At 30.9% G+C, this 14,158-nt stretch overlaps 1 protein-coding gene across 1 annotated transcript; it reads left to right on the forward strand.

Annotated features, from left to right (window-relative positions):
- The first annotated feature begins 5,595 nt into the window (after window positions 1–5,595).
- Window positions 5,596–7,525, forward strand: LOC115698058 (ubiquitin-fold modifier-conjugating enzyme 1). Its single transcript, XM_030625241.2, has 4 exons — window positions 5,596–5,769; window positions 5,989–6,378; window positions 6,467–6,528; window positions 7,230–7,525. Exons 2-4 carry the CDS (start codon window positions 6,046–6,048, stop codon window positions 7,357–7,359), a joined length of 525 nt encoding a protein of 174 aa, XP_030481101.1. The 5' UTR covers window positions 5,596–5,769; window positions 5,989–6,045; the 3' UTR covers window positions 7,360–7,525.
- Window positions 7,526–14,158: the final 6,633 nt, after the last annotated feature.

Genomic DNA, 14,158 nt, shown 5'->3' on the forward strand with positions numbered 1-14,158 from the left:
AGACCCATGGTCCCCGCACTAGTTGAGATAATATTGCTTGTAAGACTCATGTAATTGGTTTTGATTAATCAATTACAATTCTCAAATTAGACTATGTTTATTTGTGAATTTTTCACTAAGTAAGGGCGAAATTGTAAAGAAAGAGTTTTAGGAGCATATTTGTTAATTATGATACTTTGTATGGTTCAATTAATAAATATGATAAATGACAGTATTATTTAATAATTATTTATAGTTATTAAATAGTTAGAATTGGCATTTAAATGGTTGAATTAGAAAATTGGCGTTTTTGAGAAAATCAGATGCAAAAGTGATAAAACTGCAAAATTGCAAAAAGTCAGGCCCAAATCCACATGTATAGGGCCGGCCACTTTTGTAGGGAATTTAAACTGATATTTTCATTATTTTAATGCCAAATAATTCAAACCTAACCCTAGTGGAATGCTATAAATAGATAGTGAAGGCTTCAGGAAATTTACACTTAAAATTTTCTATTTTTTCCTTCAGAGAAAAACCTGAGCCTTCTCTCTCCCTATCTTTGGCCGACCCCACTCTCTCTCTCTCTTCTTCCTTGAATTTCAAAATTCTTAGTGTGAGAGTAGTGCCCACACACAGGAAGTGATACCTCAATCATAGTGAGGAAGATCGTGAAGAAAGACTTTCAGCAAAAGGAGTTTCAGCATCAAAGATTTAGAGAAAGAGATCCAGGTTCAGATATTGATAATGCTCTGCTACAGAAAGGAATCAAGGGCTAGATATCTGAACGGAAGGAGTCATTATATTCCGCTGCACCCAATGTAAGGTTTCCTAAACTTTATATGTGTTTATTTCATCGTTTTAGAAAGTTCATATTTAGGGTGTTAATCAACATACTTGTGAGTAGATCTAAGATCCTGGTAAAATAATTTCCAACAATAAATAGATAGTGATGGTTTCAGGAAAAAGTGACTTTCACATCTTATTTCCTTCAGAGAAAAACCTGAGCGTTTCTCTCTATACCTAGCCGCCACCTTCCCCTCCTTCTTCTTCATTGTAAATTTCGAACCTCTTAGTGATAGAGTAGTGCCCACACACAACAAGTAGTACCTCAATCATAGTGAGGAAAATCGTGAAGAAAGAAATTCAACAAGAAAGACATTCGGGCTCAGATCTTGATAATACTCTGCGATAGAAAGGATACAAGGGTTAGAGATCTGAGTGGAAGGAGACATATTATTCCGCTGCACCCAATGTAAGGTTTCTCATACTTTATATGTGTTTAATTTATAATCGTTTTAGAAGTTCATATTTAGGTTGTTAATCAACATACTTGTGAGTAGATCTAAGATCCTGGTAAAATAATTTCCAACAGGAACTGTTTCTTAAAATCCCTGGACAGCTGTTCCTAGGATGTTATGGAATGGTGAGTAATCTTGTTGAACCATTTGCTTGCTGCTCCAACTAGCGAGGTGGGAAATAAAATACAACGTAAATTGTTTGTCACATTACTAGCTCGCATTATTGTGTTGAAGTTGTTCAAATGCGAGACTGGATCGGTGGTTTCATCATACGATGAGACATGTGGGTTTTTAAATCCTAGGGGAAAAGAAGTATTCATGATATCTGGATGGTACGGCTCGAGCTCCTCGTCTGAGTCGTATCCAGATTGTCTCCCTAATTCCCTCACTTGATATCTCTTGAACTTGTCCTCCAACTCGTCTATTCGCAATTGGATTGGATCCTCTTTCTTTGGACCGAGTTGTTGGCGAAGATCAGGTTTTTCTCTAATTCAAGTGCTCTCGCAGATCCAGCTGGGAGTAATTACTATTAGACCTTGTTTTACTCACAGACTGAGTCCTACTCATGGACCTCGTCTTGCTCATGGATCTTGTACTCGAGTGACTCGCGAATTTACTAGTTCCCATGCTTTCTCTATCATTAGCTCGTTGTGCACCCTCTCCTCTTCGAGTTGATCGGCTGTGGGTCCTTTAACGCCCTGAGGTCACACTTGCTTCTTCACGCTCTGTTTTTCACCCCTGAGTGTGGTTTGTCATATTTCCCACGCTAGGGTTTGTACGCGCCCTCTCTCTATGGGTTTGGGAAGAATACTGGTGATTCCTTGCAAGTGACCTACGTTCCCCAGGTTGAGTCCCAAGGTCTTCCTCATTTCCATGAGGAATTTCTTGTTCATTAGTTTCTGGTTGCCTCCCATTCTCATTTTTATAAGAGGGTTCTGGCTAATCATTTGGATTTTCAAGGGGAATCTCATTTTCCCCAGGTTGTTCTTCTTGGGCATTTTCCTGTCTCCTAGTTCGTGAACCACGAGGTTTGCCCCGTGGTCTTCTCACTCCAAGTTTAGGTTGATTTTGAGTGTTAGTCCCCTGTACCGTCCTACCTACTGCTGCATCACACTCCAATTCAGCGTTCCACCGTTGTGCCTGCTCCAGGTAGTGTCTAAGGTGGCAATTTTCCGTTTCGTAAGTGCTCTCTCCCATAGGCTGAGCGCCTTCACGATTGGATCCTTTATCCTTCATTCCAGGATTTCGGCCACTCCCATGCTGAGTTCTCCTCGAACGCGTCCTTCGTGTACTTGGACCAACGTCAGGTTGGGTCCTCGGGGATCAAGTGGTCCGAGTGCTGGGGCCACCCTCAGGTTGAGTCCTCCTGGAGCGGGTGGTCTGTTTAGACTATGGGTTGGAAGACCTTCTGGAGCCCATGGGCTCTTTCCCAAAACGATGATGAGTTTCTTTAGGTGGTGTATTAACATTTTTTGGGTTTTCAGCCATGAAGGATATGGTTTTTCTTTTTTACAAAAGGAGGGTTTTTTCCTGAGCTTTTTCACGAAGGCTCTCAATGAAAGCGCCAAACTGTTAACGCAGATTTTCGTTAACTAAATATGAGCCTAAGAGTGATAATCTCACACAGAAAAATAAAAACAGTAAAGGAAAAAGTTTGAACACAAAGAATTTTTTACGTGGTTTTACAGTTAAAATTTTGCGTAGTCCACGAGTCAATCTTATTAGATTTCTGATGGTTTTTAGGGCCTCTTCTCTTATGATTTTTTCGTCCATTTTTTAATCTAACTTGCCTCTATTTATAATCACATAGTAGGCAGTTAATTACAGATTTGACTGTAATCTTTACAACATTTATCCCCTAAAATCGTGGGGTTTGATTACATATCACGTAGTATAAATGAGGTTAATATTCGAAAATCACACAGTTGTGATTAATCCGCTTTTACTGGGTCAAAATGATCATGTATTTAAACACGTTTTAAATCATAGCGTTCTAGGATGTCTCGATAGGAACTCAGTACCAATGACCTTGATAGCGAGTTGAAGCTTTTTCCCCTATCTTTCTAAGGTCGACGATGTATGCCTCGTTGCTTCTTTGTTTGAAGGCTTAACACTTCATTTTGACAATCGCAGTTCTTATTAACAAAGAGTACTTCAGCAAATATTTGAATGTCAGCTTCTGACTTGTCAAGACTATAAGTCTCACTAAAAGATGTCTGAAATTGATTGGTGAAAGTAACAGGAGCGCGTCTTCCTATAGCGAGATAGGCGCCTCGCTTATTAGGTCTTGAGTCCACCCAACTGTTATACTTAGTTTGTATATTATACGCTAAGTGTTTTCACAGTCAATATGCATCACTTTCGTCTTCCTAGGTGTAACGAAGCTGATGTCTCGCCTTATGCATCCAATGCCGCATGGTTTCTCGTTAATACATGAGGCAATAGTTTGTATATCTTTATCTCGCATAAGACCTTATAGTCAGCGAGTTGCAAGTATACTCTGTTACTTCCGCATTTAATGAGTTATTCCATTAAAAGTTATTACCGTTACATGCATCGATCCATATTTTCCTTAACTTGACACGTGTCCTCCACTGAAATGGTAGCCAAATTTTGGGTATAACATAAGGGATGTCCAGATATACAATCAAGTACGATCATATGCATTCATAAATTAAACCGAATAGGCCCGAAGGCCCATTATGCGATTAAAACACCACAGAGCATGCGAGCTCGTGTGTTTGGAATATGAATAGTCAATATGCGACTTTGCAAGTTGCAAACAATTGGGCAATTAATCAGGAACAGATGAAACTGTTCTTACATTTATTCTTTAAACGACTGTATTAATTAAATTATGTAATTAATGTGATAAACGATCCTATCTGATCGGTTATGTAAGATCAAAGGACACTTGCTTTCTATATAAAAGAGTGATCTAAATCAAATAAACTAAGCTGAAAACTATTACAAAAGTGGACTAAGCAAATCCAGTTTTGACTGAACCACTATATTTCTCTGTCTCCTTTATTTTTCTGTTCTTATTTTGTTTATTTTCGCAGTGTAAACTTTGAGTACTCACTATTCTAAGTGAGTACTCGCATTACTGTAAGTAAGTGTTCTTACTTTGTTCGAATACTCGCATATTTTGGTATTGTCTAATTTCCTCGAACAACACAAAGTAACTAGACACAACAAATAGTCAAAGAAAATGGCACATAACAAGGCAAGATATATCAATTATATATATATATATATTTATATATATATATATATTTAAAATAGAAGATATTTAAGTAATAGATTGTGATGAATAAAATGATAGGGACACGATTTTATCCCGTGATGTACGACAGCCGTTCGATGAGGGAGTTATTTGATTTGAGGGCTGAGGTTGATCTAGGGGTTATTAGGGTTAAAAAATGGCGATGTACCCTGACACCCATTTAATATATTCTGAGATCCATTTAACATACTACTGAATACATTCCGTAAAAGTATACGAGTGACAAAATCTTGTCCCTAAAATGATAGGGAAATTTGATTTTCTATACTTAGAAAATTAAAAAATTTGATTTCTAAACCAATAATTTAAACCCTAAAAAAACTATACCTTTTTTTTCAAAACCCCAAAAATACCCCAAACTAAAACTATCTCTCTTTCTCTCTCTATCTAGCCGGTCCCAAGAATCCCACACCCCAGGTCCGATGGTCGGACCATGGGGTCCGATGGGGTCCGACCAATCGGACCCATCGGACCCCAAGGTCCGACCATCGGACCTCTCTCTTCCCCTCTCTCTCAAATCGCAGAAAAAAAAAATAAAAAAATAAAAGCGGTCGGACCTTGGGGTCCGATGGGTCCGACCATCGGACCCATCGGACCCGAAGGTCCGACCATCGGACCTCTTTCTTCCTCTCTCTCCAAAATCGCAGAAAAAAAAAAATTAAAAAGACGGTCGGACCTTGGGGGTCCGATGGTCGGACCCATCGGACCCCCAAGGTCCGACCATCGGACCTCTGTCTTCTTCCCTCTCTCAAATCGCAGGAAAAAAAAAAAAGTTTCAGAGACTGGGGTTGCTCTTTCGGGTTGGGGTTGGGGTCGGAGGGGTTGGGGTCGTGGTCGACGGGGGTGAGGGTGGTGATCGGCGTTGGGGTTGACGTGGGTGGGTGAGGGTGGTTCGGGTGAGGGTGGGCGGTTGGGGTGAGATAGAGGGAGAGAGAGATGATGCAGAGAGAGAGAATATTGTGAGGGGGGTATTTTTGGGGTTTTGAAAAAAAAGTAATAGTTTTTTTAGGTTTTAAATTTTTGGTTTAGGGAAAATGTTTTTTGATTTTCTAAGTATAGAAAATCAAATTTCCTTAGGGGAGAGACAAACAACGCATCTGCTTCGCATGAACGCATCGCATCTCTCTTTAGTTCTCTCCGAGTCGAAGTCAGACTCACGACACAAGATACATACCTTCTCTCAATCTTTCCCCTATTCCTCAACCTGTAAGTCCCAAATAACTATACTTTTTTTCCCATTTAATGTTAAAAAAAGCCCAGAATTTCACTAAATTAATTATTTAAACTTGGAATTTGCATGAACTGATCTGAAATAAGAAAATTTCTTTAAAAAAGTTTGACACAGTTTCTTTTATTTTTTTTTCGTTATTGCAATTATTTTTTATTCTAATTCCTCAATTAAATTTTGGGTTCATGCAATTATAGTCCAGGGTTAGGGCTCAGCAAAGGAGAGGTTGAAGAAGACGAGGAAGTGGTTGAAGAATGGAGGGTTGGGATCCCAATACGAAATCAACACTGACCCAAATCCCTTTGCTGACGATAAAGGCCGGGCCGAGGGATGGGGCTGCCTGGACGCAGAGGCTGAAGGAGGAGTATAAGGCATTGATTGCCTACACCCAGATGAACAAGTCCAACGACAATGATTGGTTCCGCATCTCCGCAGCCAATCCCGAGGGGACACGTTGGACCGGCAAGTGCTGGTATGTCCACAATCTTCTCAAGTATGAGTTCGATCTTCAGTTCGATATTCCTGTTACCTACCCAACCACTGCACCTGAGCTCGAGCTCCCTCAAATCGACGGCAAAACCCAAAAGGTTCATAATATTCTATCTCATAATGATAATTTTGTTTTATTAATTTGATTGCTAATGTTTTTTTTTTTTGTTGGCTTTGGTTGATCAGATGTATAGAGGGGGTAAGATCTGTTTGACCGTACATTTCAAACCTCTTTGGGCAAAGAATTGGTAATTATCTTTTTCTGTTTACATTTAAAGTTTAAGTATGTATTCTGTGGTATTCAGAGTTTTTCTCCTTGGAATCATGGATTGACAGAGAAAACGATGGAAATTAGAGTCTGGGGATTACATTTTGATCTGTGAAACCTTTTGTATTTGTTAAAAAAAGTTGTTACTTATAATACTGAAATTTGCTTACTGTTGTTTGTTTACGCACCAGAGTCCAGACCCCTCACAGCAACACACTTGAACTAGACACAAGTAGTGATTTCCGAACTTGATATGCAGTGGTCACATGTTGTAGTAGGAATAGGATTAGTTACCACACCTACTTGTTGATGTTTTGCATGGATTGGTTATCACACTTATTTTTACTTCGGTTGTATTGGCTTTCATTTGCCTCTTGGAAGAACTTTGAAATGCATTGGTGTCATTTACTTCATGAGCCTATTATAAAATCATAAACGGTTTAGCCATTAATGCTTTTACCGGGTTGGGTTCATCGATGTTGTGCATTGAAACAATGCTGTGATTTCACTACTAAATAAAAATGAAAAATGGTAGTTGCGAGTTGAGTACCTTGTCTTGACTATACTAACTTGAGCTGAGAGTTGTTTTCTCAACTTCTTTATCTCTGTTTTTCTTTTGTTCCCTTTGGAATATGGAGTTAGTGCTTTGTTGGCTAATAAATTGTTCCTTTTGCCATGCAGTCCCAGATTTGGTATAGCACATGCACTCTGCTTGGGACTTGCCCCATGGCTGGCAGCTGAGATTCCCATTCTTGTGGATTCTGGTATGATTAAGCACAAAGATGATGCGACAACATCCACAGATTCTTAGTTTATTTTATATGAACATTCTCAGGCTTTTTTTTTTAGTTTCTTTCTTTGTTTCGGAACTAGAATAAATGTTAGAGGCACAAGTGTGCATTTTACAGGATGTCTCTTCACTCATCAGGTGTACAATTTTATCTATACTAATATTATTAGCACTTGAGATTTTATAATTTACTTGTCTTCTCTGATTGTACCATTTTATTAGTGGAGATTCGCTACATGATACAAGAAGCATTAATCACTTAAAGAGTATCTCCTAGGACTATCTTTTAGTTACATTTTGGTTAAAGTAGCTAAGCAGTTAAAATAAGGGTAGTTTAATCGGGTGCATTGAAAATAAATAAATAAGAGTACTATCTTCTCTACTCCATATTTTAAAATAAATCACTAAAATTTTACTTTTACTTTTTTTGTATTTTGTATTATATTTTTATATTACACTATGTATTAATTTTTTTTAAGATATATCAGTAATTTTTTTTTTAAATTTAATATATTTTATTTATTCTAAATATATAATGTTAATATTTCTATATATTCCCATAAAAAAAATTAAAAAAACAATCATTAAAATAAATTTAGAGCATGAATAATATCTATATATTTATATGGAAGAGGTTTTAATGGTTACATTTTTATTGTAACCATGATGGTTACATTTTTTTTAAGTCATTGGATTACTATTCAATGGTTGTGATTGATTTGGAAATTAAATAAAAATAAATAAAAAATAACTTGTAACCTGAAAGTAACCTAATCATTTATTTCCTTATAAAACTTTAATTAAGATTAATTATATTTTAAAATTAAATTAATTATAATTATTAATTAATTTTTTGCAATTTATTACTATATAAGGATCTTTTAGCAATTTATTTTGTATACTTAAATTATTTAAAATTTTATAGCAAAGTTTTTTATAATTTAAAATTATATACATATAATTTCATAATTTAAATTTTATTATACTTGTAATCTTAATTTTAAATTATTACACATAATTATTTAATTTTTTTATTTAAATATTTAAAAAGTAAAAAATGAAATGAGTTGAAGGATTTTTTTAGAAAAAAAATGGCTACACTTGTTATCGATTGATTAGCTTGAGGCATCATACTTAGTTCATATAATTGTAGCAAAATAATTAAATATCATTTAAAAATAATTAATTATTTAAAAATTTATTATAAGAAGAGAATTTTAATTTGTGTCAAAAGAAGTTTAATTTTTGTAAAAAAAAATAATTTTTTTTGTAAATATTATAATTAAATGGCTTAATTATTAAAATAATTCTAGTAAGGATTTAAATATAAATATTAATTACTAAAAGAGGTCTTGTTAAATATTTAATTAATTATTTTAAGAAAATAGTTAATTATAATTAAATAATTCTAAAAAAGGAATGTCTATTTAATTAATTATTTTAAGAATATAGTTAATTATAATTCATTAAATCTAAAAAAGGAAAGTCTACCTATTAGTAACCTGCTATTACAGGTTAAAGAAAAATGTAACCATATGGTTACAATAAAAATGTAACCATTGAATAGTCACCCATATTTATATATATATATATATATATATTCTTTTTTTAAGTGATATTTAAAAATATCATAAGGGACATGACACTTTAAAATTGTTTTAAATAATTCTATCTATTCTCTTTTTAATTTTTTCACTTTTTTATTTTTTTATTAGATTTATAAATATCAATAATAAATTTTTTATTTTCTCTCTATATATCTATAACCTATATAAAAGTGAGAATAGCTTTTTGGGCTTTCACTAATTGAATTACACAATTAGCCCTCACTGTATATTCAATTATAAAAAATTTAAACTAAGCAATTGAAACATGTACACTACTTATTTCTTTTTCTTCTAAACTAAGCTTCCCCTCTAATTAACATTTTATCTTTTGTGAATATTTGTAAAAATGATCATTTTGTCTTATATTTTTTTTGGATTGCTATCAATAAGTATATTTTAAAATAAATAATGCTTCTTTATTTTTTTAAGCTAATTTTACTAATAATTATTATTAATATAACCATGCCTATATATATATTAATAAGCATACAATATAATAAAAGAGAATTATGTGTATATATAATTAAATTGAGATAACATATATATATTTTGTGATTTAGGATTATTCTTTTTTTTTTAAAAAAACCATATATTCCCTTTTAGTATTAGAAATAATATTAAATTTTAAAAATAATACTATTATATCATTAATTAAAATGTAAGACTAAAAATAATTTTTTGATATCAATAACTAATAACTATTATTTTAAGAATTAATATATTTTTATAAAAAATAAAAAATTATTTTGTAATCTTTTATTTAAAATTCTTTCTTTAAAAAATTAAGTTCACTTAAACAAATCAGATTTAAGTTTCTTCATATTACCAATCATATTCATATTCTTTACATAGTACTAAATTGCTATTCTCAAAACATAAGAAATGAATGTGCAAATTTCTTATCTAAATCAACAATAATATATTTTAGGTTCGCTTTTTTTAATTATTAGAAAAAAATTAATTAATTTTTTAAGAAGAGACATAATTTAGTAGTGGTCAATGTTTATGAGAAAAATAATTAATTTACAACGATACATAAACTGTGAAACGACAAAAAAGAACAAAAGTTAACAAAAGTACTATATTTCTAGAGTTTACAAAATTTTGTCACCATGATGTATATTTTAGAGGATACAATTTAATAATATTATAAATTTCGTAAATAAAATATTAATTATTTTTTTAAAATAATTGTGCTTAGATATTTTTCAGAGCCACGCGGGACTCCACTAGTATTTTTAAAAAACTTAAATATCTAACGGATAAACTTTCTTTAATTCTTTAAATACATGTAAATCTAAATCTATATATTTATAGCCTATTTTTTTTTTTTTTTGGAAAGTTTCGATTTGACACCAGGTACGTTCCTTTAATATTTGAATGATATTTTTTGTATACCAAATGTTTGTTAAATTGGTATTGGATATAGAATCTAATTTATTATTTATGATGATAGTGTATTAGAATATTTTATTTATAGAAATTATTTTCTAATTAAGGAAATGATTTTCTATTTAAGGAAATAAATAAATAGTTGATTTTCTGTTAAATGAATATTTTATATTTATTAAATCTGGACAAAATCAATTATGTAATATTCTATATATGGTCAGATTTCTATATTCATTACCTGATTTGATTTCCTGAATTAATTATCAAAATATTCTGACAATTAATGTGGTGCAGATACTGATGGAGTATCTCACCTATAAATATAGGGTCTCGGTCCCCGAGCTCCTCACTCATTCTGTTCATAACAGCAAAATTCCATCTAAAGAGAGTTGAGAGAGCGAGGAAGCCCGATTACCCACATCAATCGGTTTCTTTTGCAGATCAAGCTTATGTGGGATTAATACTCAAAGAATCAATGGCTGGAGGTATTTCGATCCTTATATTCATATAGTGTATATGTTTATTTATTCCGCATGTTATATACACATACATATATTTTATATTATACATTTAAATGTCTAACAGTTGGTATCAGAGCGGTTTTATCTCTGTCTTGATTGTATTTGAGTTTCATATATATATATACACACGTATATACACTCGATATTCATATATATATTATATATTTGTTCTTCGTATATACATTCATATATATATATATATATTCATATTGTATATATATTTTCATACGTATATACTTATATACATTCAGTTTATATATATATTCATATACATTCAGTTTATATATACATTCAGTTTTAATATATATATATATTCATATTCAGTTCATATATATATATTTTCATATACATACATATATATCCATATGCATAAAAGTTATTCATATATATATATACATTTTTCATATATATATATTTATATATTTATGTATAATTATATATATTTTCATTATATATATTTCATATTAGATTGATAATTTTATGTGATATGTATTGTATACGTATATATGTATATATACATAAAGTTTTAAGTTTCGTTCTTCGTTAAAAAAAAAAAATATATATTTATATATATCTTTTTTGGGTGTATATTTTAAATCTTTATTGCAATATCACATTCATATAAAATTATAGAGTGATTTCGTGCATGAAAAAGATTTGAATAAACATCAAAATCTGGAAATTTTTTTTTGAAGAACACCTTTGGACCCAACTCATCTTCATTGGAATTAAAATCGGCTTTTACGTGTTTTAGATGCATAAAATCCACATAGATCTCTTTATTTTTTCATTTGGATCATTTCGGGATTAAAAACACGTAATTTGGTTGTCAAAATTCTCTTCACCGATCGGGTTTGGGTCGGGTCCGTCGGACCCACGTGCAGAAAAACGGGTCAAAATGACCCGGGTTGGCTGAAGAAGACGACCCAAACGACGTGTCGTTTCTCGAAAACGACATGTCGTTTTTAAGTTTTTTTGGCTGCTGTCGTTTACTTAAACGACATGTCGTTTTTCCCTTGTGGAAAATGACGTGTCGTTTTTTCAAGTATTGTTGCTGCTGTCGTTTGTTTAAACGACATGTCGTTTTCCCCCTGTGGAAAACGACATGTCGTTTTTCGTCTTCTGAAGCAGTCTTCAGATTCATAAAACGACGTGTCGTTTTCCTTCTTGTGGAAAACGACGTGTCGTTTTTTCGTGTGAGCAGCCAGCCTTCATTTTAGTAAAAACGACGTGTCGTTTTTCATATAGCTAAAAACGACGTGTCGTTTTTCGTGCGCATTTTTCAAAAAAAAAAAAAAAAAAAAAAAAAGGAAAATTAAGAAAATTTAAGAAAATTCCGAAATTTTATTATTTTAATTTATTTTTGGAATTTTATTTTATTTCCTTATTTTTATTGATTTAATCAATTAAATTACATTTGTTTAAACTTTTCATTCTTATTTAACATATATCTTCATATATTATATGTTATTTAGTAATAAGTTATTATGGAGAGTTTTTAACTTGGTAAATTAATTACATGCTTTATTTTTACATGTAATTACAATAATTGTGATATTTTAAGAATGTCAATATTTGATTATTCTACAATTAAGTGCGCAATTATTATATTTATTTACCAATTATGTAATTTACTGATTGAATTAATTGATAATCTGCCATTAAGTACATTCTTTAATTTTGCATTTAATTCATTTCATATAATTAATTGTACTAATTTGTATATTTACCTTATTTATACAAATTAATTATTAGTATAAATATTTAAGATATTATATGGTCATAAATGCATAATTAATTATATATTATGGAATTAAGCATTTAATTTCTTATCATACAATAATTGTACTAATTTGTATTTATTTGGCAAATTTATGTTTAATGCAATTAATTTAGATTTGTATGATTTAAATGTTATACATAAATTCCTTTTATAGTGCTAGATATATTTAGAAATATTCAAACATTAAGATAGGTTGAATATTTTATATAGCACATTAAGTTTCATAAAAATTCATAAAATATTCATAAAACTTCCTAAAATGGATAAAAGATGAATAAAATGTAAGTAATTTTATGGTTTGACATAAGAAAACATGAACTTGGGACAAATGCTCATATCTAGAACGTTTTTTAATGATCTTCGGACGACCACACTAGGAGCACTAATCTCAGTGATTGTCTACTATGTTAATAACGAAATTACTTTTAGGTAGAGCCCAATACCTAATGTCAAAGTGAAAATATAATTTTATATAATTAGGGAGTAGCCACAGCATCCTTATTTGTATAAAATTATATATTAATTAAAATTCACCTTAATGGACATAACTTGTAATTTATTATATAAGTATAATAATTTTACCCCACAGGGATTTTATTATATTTGTATAATTAATTAGGATAATATGTTAAATTAAATTCTCTTAATTTACCCCACAGGGAGTTATGGGGATTTAATTTAATAGTGTTATCACAAATTTAATTAAAGATAGATAATAAACCTTCATTTTTCAAAACTAATTGTTTAATTAAATCTATCATAAAGTTTATCTAATTTTATTAAATTTAAAATTTAGCCCACATGCAATTTTAGATTTAGTAAAATTTTAATCTTCAGTTTATACTTTGGTGTCTAGTGAACCACATAATTTTAAATAATTAGGGAGTAGCCACAGCATCCTTAATTATATAAAATTATATATATTAAGTGGATTAAGATCACATAATGGACATGAATTATGTGAACATAATAATCTTACCCTACAGGGATTTTATTATTTTTACATAATTAATATGTTAAATTAAATTCTCTTAATTTATCCCACAGGAAATTATGTAGATTTAATTTAATAATTTTATCATAAAGTATAAAATTTTGAAACATTTATAAATAATTAAGTGTTTCATACCTTTCATTGAGATAGAAATATTAAACTTTAAGTTTTTCATAAATTGTGTAAATCTATCATAATCTACATCTAAATCTAATCTTATTAAATTAAAAATTTAGCCCACAGGCATTTTTTGTTTAATAAGATTTCATATTTAAGCATGTTTATTCATTGGTAAAAACATGATTCATTTAAACCTCAAAACTATATATGTAATTTTATTACATCACTATTCATAAATTTCTTCTATACCAGTAGAAATTTCCAAGATTTATTCTGATAACTTCATCCAAAATGTACAGTTTTTACTGTATAATTAAGAAAAATAAATCACACTTTATTATCACCAATAAATTTTAATTTATTGTGTATGAATACATTCTAATATAGTTAATGTGATTATTAA

This window comes from Cannabis sativa, chromosome 7, assembly GCF_029168945.1.
Source record: "Cannabis sativa cultivar Pink pepper isolate KNU-18-1 chromosome 7, ASM2916894v1, whole genome shotgun sequence".
Classification (NCBI taxonomy): domain Eukaryota; kingdom Viridiplantae; phylum Streptophyta; class Magnoliopsida; order Rosales; family Cannabaceae; genus Cannabis; species Cannabis sativa.

Coding starts and splice junctions, on each gene's coding strand:
- LOC115698058 (XM_030625241.2), top strand. CDS start 6,046: ATGGAGGGTTGGGATCCCAATACGAAATCAACACTGACCCAAATCCCT. Junction 6,379..6,466: donor TCGACGGCAAAACCCAAAAG/GTTCATAATATT, acceptor TTGGTTGATCAG/ATGTATAGAGGGGGTAAGAT. Junction 6,529..7,229: donor CCTCTTTGGGCAAAGAATTG/GTAATTATCTTT, acceptor TTTGCCATGCAG/TCCCAGATTTGGTATAGCAC.